The sequence below is a fragment of the Sinocyclocheilus anshuiensis genome, unplaced genomic scaffold (genome assembly GCF_001515605.1).
Source record: "Sinocyclocheilus anshuiensis isolate Anshui unplaced genomic scaffold, SAMN03320099.WGS_v1.1 scaffold96, whole genome shotgun sequence".
Lineage (NCBI taxonomy): Eukaryota > Metazoa > Chordata > Actinopteri > Cypriniformes > Cyprinidae > Sinocyclocheilus > Sinocyclocheilus anshuiensis.
This window is the reverse complement of record NW_015554094.1, coordinates 1-10,610: the sequence shown is the minus strand read 5'-3', so window position 1 is coordinate 10,610 and position 10,610 is coordinate 1. Positions and strand designations below refer to the sequence as shown.

The window sequence follows — 10,610 nt, the reverse complement described above, 5'->3', positions numbered from 1 at the left end:
TGTGTGTGTGTGTGCGCGCGTTTTTGTGACAAATGAGGACATAAATTTGTATAATGACAAAGGTATGACATAGGTATTACAAGGAGAAGGTGACTTTTCAGGACATTACCCCATGTCCCCACTTTTCAAAACGCTTATAAATCACACAGAATGGAGTGTATTGAAAATCTGAAATAGCACAAAGTTTCCTGTGAGGGGTAGGTTTAGGGGTAGGGTTGGTGTAGGGCAATAGAATATACGGTCTGTACAGTATAAAAACCATTACGCCTATGGGATGTCCCCACTTTTCACAAAAACAAACCTGTGTGTGTGTGTGTGTGTAAGGTTTTCTTACTCAGTTGGCCTTGGAGTTTGGATGGGGATATAGAAAGCATCATTCTCTCCAATTCTTCATCATCCTCCATTTCTGTGAAACAAAGCATAAAAGCAAAGATGCGAATAATATGTCATCCTACATTTACATATTTCAGTTTGACCTAATATATACTCAACTGTACTGTCAACAAACCTGGAGGATGAGAGGCAGATGCTGCAAGGCCAGCGGAAGCAAGTTCCTCTGAAACACTCTGAAGCTGGCTCTTTTTCTGAGTGAGGTACTGCTGCAGCCGATACATTTTGCTGCCTGGAACACACTGTTTCTGGAGGATGAATGCAGCATATCCATCTGCTCTGCTCTCCCAAATATCCCTCCAAGTCTTGTCTGCATTAATCCCAAAGCCAACCAAGTTGTCATCTTCATTTCTCACAGGTGGTGCCACTGATCTTCCAGCTAAATACTTTATGAGGTCCTCGATTTCCTGGAAGCTTCTACTGTACTCAAGAAATGAAAGTAGGCTGTCCTTCTTGGGACCCTCTGGTTTAAACTGTCCGGCTCTCTCCTCCTCCTCAACCTTCTTAGTCAAGAACATGGTATAGCCTACATCATTCTCTAGTAGCCACCGGAATGACTTGCCTTTGTACTTTCCAAACTGAAGCACATACTCTCCCAGCACCTCCTGTCTGTCTGACACATCTCCTCCTCTCATGAAGACAACAGAGCGGGCATTCTCCTTGACCTTGTCTTCCCTTTGAGGGGCTGATTTGTCCTGGAGATTGGGGTTGTCTTTGATCCTCTTGGCTTCATCTGAGGGATCTTGTCTCAGATATCCAGTTGGTCCTTTCCTGAAGCACACTTTGATCTTGCCTGGGAATATCACTTTCACCTTCATCCTGCTCTGCTGTACACAAAGAGCTGATTAGTGTTAATGGTCTGTTGCATTAACACAATTAATTAACACACTTCTATTCTGATTTAAATGATTTTATTTCTTAATAAATAAAACAACAATTAAATGTAACAGTTTATTCTGAAATAATTAAATAATGTAATTCATAATTTATTAAATAAATGTATCAATAAATAAATGTATCTATTTATTTTGCAATATTCCATGAAAACACAACATTTATTGTTTAATATATTTCACAATATCCTCTTTCACAGACTATTATTGTGTTTAATTATCCAATTTTTCATAATAACATGTTATTCATATATTATACCACTAAATTGCACACACATTTTTTGTAATGATTTTTTTTTGTAATTTAAATGTGTGTGTAATATATATTAATTACATTATCAGTACTACATCATACTGCACTGTTAACATACATATATTTTTTAAACATTTTATTTAAGAACATAGTAAGAGATCAATGATGAAACATTCACCTTTACAAACAAAGATACTCTTATAAAATAACAGCTGTATTATATGAGTTTTTATCTTTATAATAGTTTGGTTTACTGTATTTTTATTAGTTTGGTTTACTGTTTCCTAACGTCACAAACCATTCAACACAATTAACAATACGATTACATAATATACATGCAATTTAAATTATAAAATATATTAATGATAATGTATGTGCAATACAATAAGTTAGTGTTGCTAAAGTATAGCATTCAACTTACATTCTCGGTTTGTCAGCTTAATTGCGTTATTTAAAAACAGCAGTCACCATAGGTAAAATCTGTCTTAAGGTAGTTTAGACAGTAAATATTTGTTGTACAAAACAAAAGTTTTTTTGATCTGGCAATTCTGTAAACAAATACCTCTCCGATCGTAAAACGGGTCTCCCCTCCTCCACTACGAACACGAATGATTGACAGATGACACCGCACTTCTTAAATTCCCCGCCACGGAAAAGACGAAACAGCGCCATGAAGTCTACGTGTGGCTACAAATATACTGCATCCGTAGTGTTAAGCACTACCATATAAAATGAATGGGAAAAGTTAAGGGAGGTTAAGCTTAACCTTGTTGGCCTCCCGCGCCGGAGACCGTGGTTCGATTCCCCGACGGGGAGAAACAAAAGTTTTCATTTTACAGACATATGACAAGAGATGCCTCTAATGGAAAAGAAGCTTTTAATTTGTTCAGTTGCCATATATTACGAAAATACTACACTGAACAAATTCATCCAACATACAAAAAAGAGCCCACAGCACTTTTAGTAAGTTCACTTCAGAAACAAACCATTTTATCATTCTGTTATTAAACAAAGTGAAAAAGCCCCGCATTAATGCACGACAACAACAAATTAGAAATTACTCATTGTGCTCCGCCCCACAGAAATCTTTAGTGAAAGGCGAAAGATTTATACAATCTGAGGTGAAACATGAGCGTACTAAATAAACCACAAATCGGGAGCAAATCTCACAAGAACGGTGCGAACACAAATGGCATTAATACATATGTGAGAAACAATAACAACCCTGTCAATACACTTATGGTATGGTACTAAAATAAATACAAATAAAATAAAATAAAAATGGCAAAGAACTGTTTAAAAGTACTTCGTTATAATGAAAAGCACCAAACTGCTCTGTAGGTACAACAGTACTAGAATCTGTTGAACACTTATTTCTTCATTGTAACTTGGTTAATTCATTTTGGACTGAAGTATGTAATTGGATAAAATAAAGAATATTTATTTTTCCATCTATTACTTGGGACATGGTGACATTTGGAGAACATTTGGAGGACTTTCTTGTAAATTGTTTACTTATATAGAGAATACGAATGTGACGTCACGTCGCGTTGAATTCTGGGTAACCTTGTTGGTAGACGCCATATTTAAAGGATCGCGCTTATTTTCTGCTAGTGTGTTTGATGCGGTGTTTTGACTTTCTTTTGCGATTTTGGAAAATATCGTTATGGTTGGTAATTCCTGCTGCATTAAAAACTGCAACAGCAAGTCACACAGTCGTTCAGGAAAAAAACTGAACAATCGGATAAGTTTTTTCCATTTTCCAACTTGTAAACAACGCGAAGGAAACCATGTTGAGGAGGTAACGACCCAACAAACACATTTACGTTGTGTCAACGTCGCTGCCACGTTCCATTTTTACTGTGGCAATTCCTGCTGCATTAAAAACTGCAATAGCAAGTCACACAATCGTTCAGGAAAAAAACTGAACAATTGGATACGTTTTTTCCATTTTCCAACTTGTAAACAACGCAAAGGAAAACATGTTGAGGAGGTTACGAGAAGACGTCGCATGGCGTGGATTGCGGCAACAAGACGAAAAGACATAAGTTATAGCAACATCTCTAAGTCAATGAAAGTGTGTTCTCTGCATTTTCAATCAGGCGAGTCCCATGATTTGCTTTTTGTTTTGAAATTTCCTCAAAAACCAGGTCTTATGACGTTATGAAGTACGAACTTTTTGGTCCTGTTTCACAGACAGGGCTTAGTTTAAGCCAGGAGTAGGCCTTAGTTAAAATTAGGTTATGTAAGCAGCTGTTATAAAAAAAAAAAAAAACGCATAGAAAAAAAACACCAAACTGCTGTGCATCTTGAGAAAAACCAATGGCGCTGACATATTTTAATTGTGGTAAAACCATGGTTCATTTTTGTTAGGGTCTTCTTTCAGCTTGAGATACTGCTGCAATGATGTAAAGGTTTCCATCAGCATGTATAACATATGAAATTTCTATGCGTATAGGACAGCCAGCGTATGAAATGTTTGACACCCATCCTGACTGGGCACCATCTTTGCTTTTGGGCCACAATGAAGTGAAAGTTTCAGACCAAAACAGGTTTGCACGTCACTTAAGGAGACATGGGAGGTCTGGAGTCCGGACAGGAGAGAAAGTGGATGACAGGGTGCAAAGTGAAGCAGTGGAGAAAGCACAAGAAGATGAAGAGGTACAACTGAAAGAGAAGATGCATTTTATTGTTTAAGATGTAACATGGTATATCATTGCTTTTGGGCCCACATGAAGTGAAAGTTTCAGACCAAAAGCAGGTTTGCACGTCACTTAAGGAGACATGGGAGGTCTGGAGTCCAGACAGGAGAGAAAGTGGATGACAGGGTGCAAAGTGAAGCAGTGGAGAAAGCACAAGATGATGAAGAGGTACAACTGAAAGAGAAGATGCATTTTATTGTTTAAGATGCAACATGGTATATGAACACAACTTTTCCAAAAGAAAAATATTGTCCTTTTTTAAGGACATTTTTATTTTCATCAGACTACATGTAACTCAAAACCCAATTTTGCTACATTCCAAACATCTTTGTAAGTTTATTTAGAATATATAAAGTTTAGTAAAAAAAAATCAAAAAGCCTAAAAACAGTGCCACTATTATATGAATTTAAAATGTTTTGGATGCCCTTTAATTTTAATTTCAAAATTTGAAAGTTATTGCTGTGTTTTAAAATGTTAATGTTTCAAAAAGTTACAATTGTTAAATGTCTTGTGAACTTGCTGGATATTTTTAATTTTGAAAGTTCAATAAAAAAAAATGTTCACTCTTTAACAGATTTTCAATGAGGAAGTGGAGGTGAGACAGCAGGTAATGGAGGAGGTGAGACAGGAAATGGAGAAGAGGGAGCGGACACGACAGGACGTGGAGGAAAGGGAGCGGACACGACAGGACGTGGAGGAAAGGGAGCGGACACGACAGGACGTGGAGGAAAGGGAGGTGAGACGACAGGATGTGGAGGAAAGGGAGGTGAGACGACAGGACGTGGAGGAAACGGAGCGGACACGACAGGACGTGGAGGAAAGGGAGCGGACACGACAGGACGTGGAGGAAAGGGAGGTGAGACGACAGGACGTGGAGGAAAGGGAGCGGACACGACAGGACGTGGAGGAAAGGGAGCGGACACGACAGGACGTGGAGGAAAGGGAGGTGAGACAACAGGACGTGGAGGAAAGGGAGCGGACACGACAGGATGATGACCCAGTACAAAATCCTTATGACCACGGAGTACAGGAATGTGAGCTCTGTCAGTCTAGACATGATGAAATAAATCTACTACTAAATGAAAACAGACAGCTGAAGAAAGCACTTAATAAACACAAAATAACAGAGGATTTTTTTTAAAGATGACGATGTTAAAGTAAAATATTACACTGCTCTTCCGAGTTATGCCATCTTTCAGGTTTTATTGTGCCACATCATGCCATTTCTGCCTCAAGGAAAAAAAAAAGTTACACCTTTTCAGATGGTTCTTCTCACCTTTATGCGTCTCAGGTTGGATCTGCCAATTCAACATAGCCCATCTATTCAGTGTACACAGAGATACTGTTAGTGCTGCCTTTAAGGAAACTGAGTGTTTTGTATTCCCGCTTGTCTCCACTTGTGCACTGGCCAGACAGAGAGAGTTTGCGAGTCAGTATGCCACACCAGTTTGTGGAGGCATTTGGAAATCGCGTTGCTGCCATTGTGGACTGCTTTGACGTTTTTATTGAACGACCCTCAAATCTTCAGGCAAGGGCACAGACATTTTCAAGTTACAAGCACAGTCACACTCTGAAATACCTAATAAGCATTACTCCACAAGGAGTAATTTCTTTCATCTCCAAAGGATGGGGTGGGCGCACCAGTGACAAACGGATTACTGAGAACTGTGGATTTCTGGACAAATTACTGCCAGGTGACTTGGTATTAGCGGATCGAGGGTTTGACATAAAAAAAGAGAGTGTGGGATTGATGTGTGCTGAAGTAAAAGTTCCAGCATTTACAAAGGGACAACAGCAGCTGGAAGCGAAGGATGTAGAGGAAACGAGACGCATCGCTCACCTGAGGACACATGTGGAGAGAATCATTGGTGTTGTAAGAAACAAATACAAAATCCTGTCATCAACAATTCCTATCAGTATGGTTCTTCCCTGTGAAGATGAAAATGTTACATTTTTAGACAAAGTTGTTACAGTTTGCTGTGCGCTAACAAACGTGTCCAAGTGTTGTACAGTAATTACTTAAAAGAATAGTTCACCCAAATATGAAAATTCTCTCATTTACCCCCCTTCATGTTGTTCCAAACCAGTATGAGTTTCTTTCTTCAGCTGAACACAGAAGATGATATTTTGAAGAATGTCGGTAACCAAACAGTTGATGGTACCCATTGACTTCTATAGTATTTTTATTTTCCTACTATGGAAGTGGATTACTACCATCAACTGTTTGGTTACCAACATTCTTCAAAATATCATCTTCTGTGTTCAGCTGAAGAAAGAAACTCATACAGGTTTGGAACAACATGAGGGTATGTAAATGATGACAACTTTCATTTTTGGGTGAACTATTCCTTTAAACATTGTAGCCATGTGAATTTGTGTGCTTTACATTGAACAGTTTGTACAACGTTTTTGATGAAAAAACATTCTTTAATGCTTGACTGAACGGTTTTATACAACTTTCTATACATGAATCAAACATAATAAAAGTTTGAAATGACATTAGCAAAAGCTTATTTCTTCAAAAACAAGAATTGAGCAAAAATTCATAAATATTGTAATACAATTACCAAACCAAAAATTACTTAAAGTCCTGTTAACCATTTAAATACATGAAATCAAATATAAAATACAAATGAAATAAATGACATTTTTGGACACACACCGGGCATTGTAATCAGTAGTACTACATAGCTTACTCCTCAGATGTAATGTTTGTAACACTTGTGTAATAATGTGCAAAATAAATTGTAAAGTGAGCAAAAAAATTGCATAAATATATAATTGTTATAGAATTACCTTACAATAAGCAAAACAAACATGTTATTCATCAAAAATAAAAATATAATAAAATACAAAGTACAAATTAAATAAGCAAAAAAATAAAATAAAATAAAAATCACAGTTTTGGTCCGAAGCCATAAATTGTAATCAAAGTAATAACTTTGAACTCAGGTGCAATGTTTGTAACACAACATTGTGCAAAATAACCACTTACAGTTGATCTAAAAATGAAATTTCTCTCATCATTTACTTCACCCTCATTCCATCTCCAATGTACATATTTTTAAGAAAAAAATATTTTTAGTAAAGTCCATCACTTTTTTTGCAGAAAGTAAGTCATGTGCATAGGGGATGGAATGAGGGTGGCGTAAATGATGAGAGAAATTTCTTTTTTGAATGAACTACAAACCACATTTACTTGTGATGCAAGCCAGGCAAAACCAGACATCATCTGCTGCAGGGGCCTCCTCAAGTCCAACACAGCTCAGATGAAACCACTGGACCCTACAGTTCTCATTATCACATGCCACCATGTCTCCTTTCTCTTCAGGTCCATTACAGAGACACCAGAGCTGTTTTTGTTTCTTTGCATTCAGTTTTTTACCTGTTACTGGTCTTTCTCACATTATTCTGTTGGATTTCTCCTAGAGGCAAAGATGTTCTAGAGACCTTTTTGGTGAAGTGTTGTGCAATTATCTCAGGGAGGGAAACTGCAATGAAAAATTGTTGTGCCTTCTGTAGGCGTGCCCTCCAAAACTCTGGGTTTGGATCTATTCGCAGAATGACACAGTCTTTGAGTGTCCAAACCACAAAATCACAGTAGTTACTATTTGTCACAAATATTTGTGTTTGGACTTGTGTGTAATATTGGTGGCTTTGTTTTAATTGTACTTTTCCATCTACAAGTTCGAGGTAGAAGTCTTTGGCCAAACATGCCTCCGGGATGGTGTTAGTTTTGTGCTTTGATGGACACTTGATCTCAACGCAGCCTTTACCACAGCAAGTGCATGTCACTACGCCATCAGGTGATGCTCCAATTTCAGGGAATGTGGGGTTTATGAAAAACCCACATGCTGACACGTGATGGTTATCATGTTGTCCCTTGTTTTTTTGAATGTAGGCCTTCCTTGCATCCTCTTCATGTGTTGTACCCCAGGTAAGATCGGCTGTGATACATTTGCTGTCCTGTGGATAGCAAATCTTTTTTATAGTTGACAGAGCTGGTGACCTGACATCAGTAGCATAAACAGCATGCATATTAGAGGCAGTGATTCTGCCTGCTCGAGCAGCAAACCAAAAAGAAGATTTATGCTGTGTGTGTGTAGTCTTTTCGATTTGTTCAGCCGGTTGTTCTGAAACATAAGCTTGTTTTTTTTTCGCCTGGCAGTGCTGTTCCACAATTGTGAAATCGCATTCATCAAGACTAGTGTCACGTAGACAGAGAAGGGATTGAATATTTGTGACAGGCTGCACAGGATCCTTGAACTCTTCGCAATATTGTGGCAGCACACTCAGTATAGCAGATTTGCCATCAGTTTTATGAAGATCTGCATAGAATTGTGATAACTCTGAGTGTGTTGGTGGTGGTGTAGTGAGCTTCCTGGCACAAGTCCTCCAACCAGGCCTGCTAACAGTCTCAGCATTAAGAAGACAGTTTAGTGATTTTCGTGTGGCAGAAGCAGAAGTATAGTCAATCTGGTGGCCTACCTCAGAATGTACTTTGTTTACATTACTTGGTAAGATCCAATATGCAGGTTTGTCAGTGACAGTTCTCATTTCCCTGCACCTAACAGTTGCTTCCACTTTGAAAAGCAGGGCCCCAACATGAGTGCATGTCTCTGCAACACCCGCCATGCATGTACAATGGGCTGAGGAAACTTCACCAGTGGAGCTGATGATAACCCAAGCCTTCAGAGGTGCCTCACTTAGGCGCTGCGAGTGCATTACCTGTTGAACAAAAGAAATGTAATTAAGGGTGTTGTGTAATAAATAAGTCAACAATAGATGAGTAACTGCAGGGGCACATCAATGTCTACTCATCACAAAATACTAATCATCTTCCCACTGAAAGTTGTAAAACCTATGGTTTTCAAACGAGGCTGAAAGATCATAGCTAATTTCTTTTTATTAATAATCCAATTAAGTAAGCCAATTGCCCATGACACAAACATTCACATAGCTGAGTATTTTAATTTTGATTGGTTTAATTGAATAATTAACAAAAATAAGAGTTGACACCTTACCTTTGCAAGTACGACTGTGAAATCACAGTTTGCAGGCCTGTGGCTTAGCAGATCTTGCACCCAGCCACTGCAGAATTGTTCGTAAGCATCTAGGGATTTGTAGCATTTGAACTGAGTAATGGTGTATGCACTCAGACCAAATACGAGGTAGTTCACGATGTCCGGATGTATGAATGTATTTTATTTTTATTAATTTATAGTTTTGTTTCTCTGTTATAGTATGATTAATGAGAATGTCTCAGTCTGTGAGGACTTACAGTTGTACTTATTTTGTCTCAGTTGTGAGACATACTCCAGACATGAACCTCATTCGTGATATATTAAGATATAAGCTAAATAATTCATTAAAAAAAACTACATCAGAACATTAGCCACATCACAAACTCGCCTACAGCGACACATAGTGGTGATGGACGGTACGGCACTCTACAGCCCAAACTGCGTTCAACACGATTAAAGTGAATAAACAACGCATCAGAAGTAAATATTGTTGTTAACAGCGATTTAAATTAGTGCATAACATCTATCAAGAGCCTTTTATTCGACCTTATTCATCAGGATCAACTGGTGTTTTTCTTGCATTACACAAGCACGCGTGTTCAAGAAAGCAAAAACCATATATTGCAATGAAAATATTAATTCTATCTTCTAAATTAAGAGTCAAATCCGCTAAAACTGAGACTTACCTCATCATACAACACCTGCATGAATGAATGAATGAATGATGCATTTATATAGAGCTTTATTGTGTATTGTTGTACACCCAAAGCGCTTTACAATCATATGGGGGTCTCTCCTCAACCACCACCAGTGTGCAGCATAACCTAGTTGAATCATCCTTGATAGAAAAAGTGTGGAAGAAAAAAAAACCTAAAACAAAAATTGATTGGTGATTTTTTTAAAAATCCCATTGTTTTTGCCTTTTCATGTCTATTCATGTCATTTTATTTTTTAGAAAAACTGTCTCCTGGTGTCCTCTACAGAGGACATAGCATAACATATGAATAAAATATAATTTTTCAAAAATGAGAAATTTTTCCTTTTTTTTTCTTATGCTCTAAACCAGTGTTTCCCAACCGGGGTGCCGTCTGTCGAGAGCAGGGGTGCCGTGTAAAAAATCCTTTTTTAATATTTTTAAATTGCTAAAATGTTCAAAAAAGCATCTATTATATAATATCTATTTCTGATGTCGGAAAAAAGGATAATTAGAGATGCACCGAAATTTCGGCTGCCGAAAATTAGTTCACCGCTCAGGTTTCACCTTCACGTGGTGTGATGCTCTGCGTATTATCCGCTCTATGTGTGTGCGCTCCGCTCAGCTCCACTCATATACCGTTCATGCGAATC

General features: G+C 37.9%; 2 protein-coding genes and 1 pseudogene across 2 annotated transcripts in view; 1 reads left to right on the top strand and 2 right to left on the bottom strand.

Moving 5' to 3' along the window:
- LOC107669411 (uncharacterized) overlaps window positions 1–2,092 on the bottom strand; it is a 3,336-nt gene extending 1,244 nt beyond the window's left edge. Inside the window, exons 1-3 of the mRNA XM_016461617.1 lie at window positions 1,958–2,092; window positions 509–1,214; window positions 335–406 (exon numbers count right to left, since the gene is read on the bottom strand). Of these exons, the coding sequence (XP_016317103.1) occupies window positions 335–406; window positions 509–1,208 (772 nt within the window). The 5' untranslated portion in view covers window positions 1,209–1,214; window positions 1,958–2,092. The remainder of the gene's footprint in view (window positions 1–334; window positions 407–508; window positions 1,215–1,957) is intronic.
- A 1,322-nt stretch (window positions 2,093–3,414) lies between these two features.
- Window positions 3,415–6,314, top strand: LOC107669461 (uncharacterized; annotated as a pseudogene).
- Window positions 6,315–7,153: 839 nt separating this feature from the next.
- LOC107669462 (uncharacterized) lies at window positions 7,154–9,433 on the bottom strand. Its single transcript, XM_016461701.1, has 2 exons — window positions 9,264–9,433; window positions 7,154–8,967 (listed from the first exon to the last, which is right to left on the bottom strand). Exon 2 carries the CDS (start codon window positions 8,962–8,964, stop codon window positions 7,621–7,623), a length of 1,344 nt encoding a protein of 447 aa, XP_016317187.1. The 5' UTR covers window positions 8,965–8,967; window positions 9,264–9,433; the 3' UTR covers window positions 7,154–7,620.
- Window positions 9,434–10,610: the final 1,177 nt, after the last annotated feature.

Excerpts from the sequence above, each read along its gene's own strand:
- LOC107669462 (XM_016461701.1), bottom strand. The coding sequence starts at position 8,964 with ATGCACTCGCAGCGCCTAAGTGAGGCACCTCTGAAGGCTTGGGTTATC.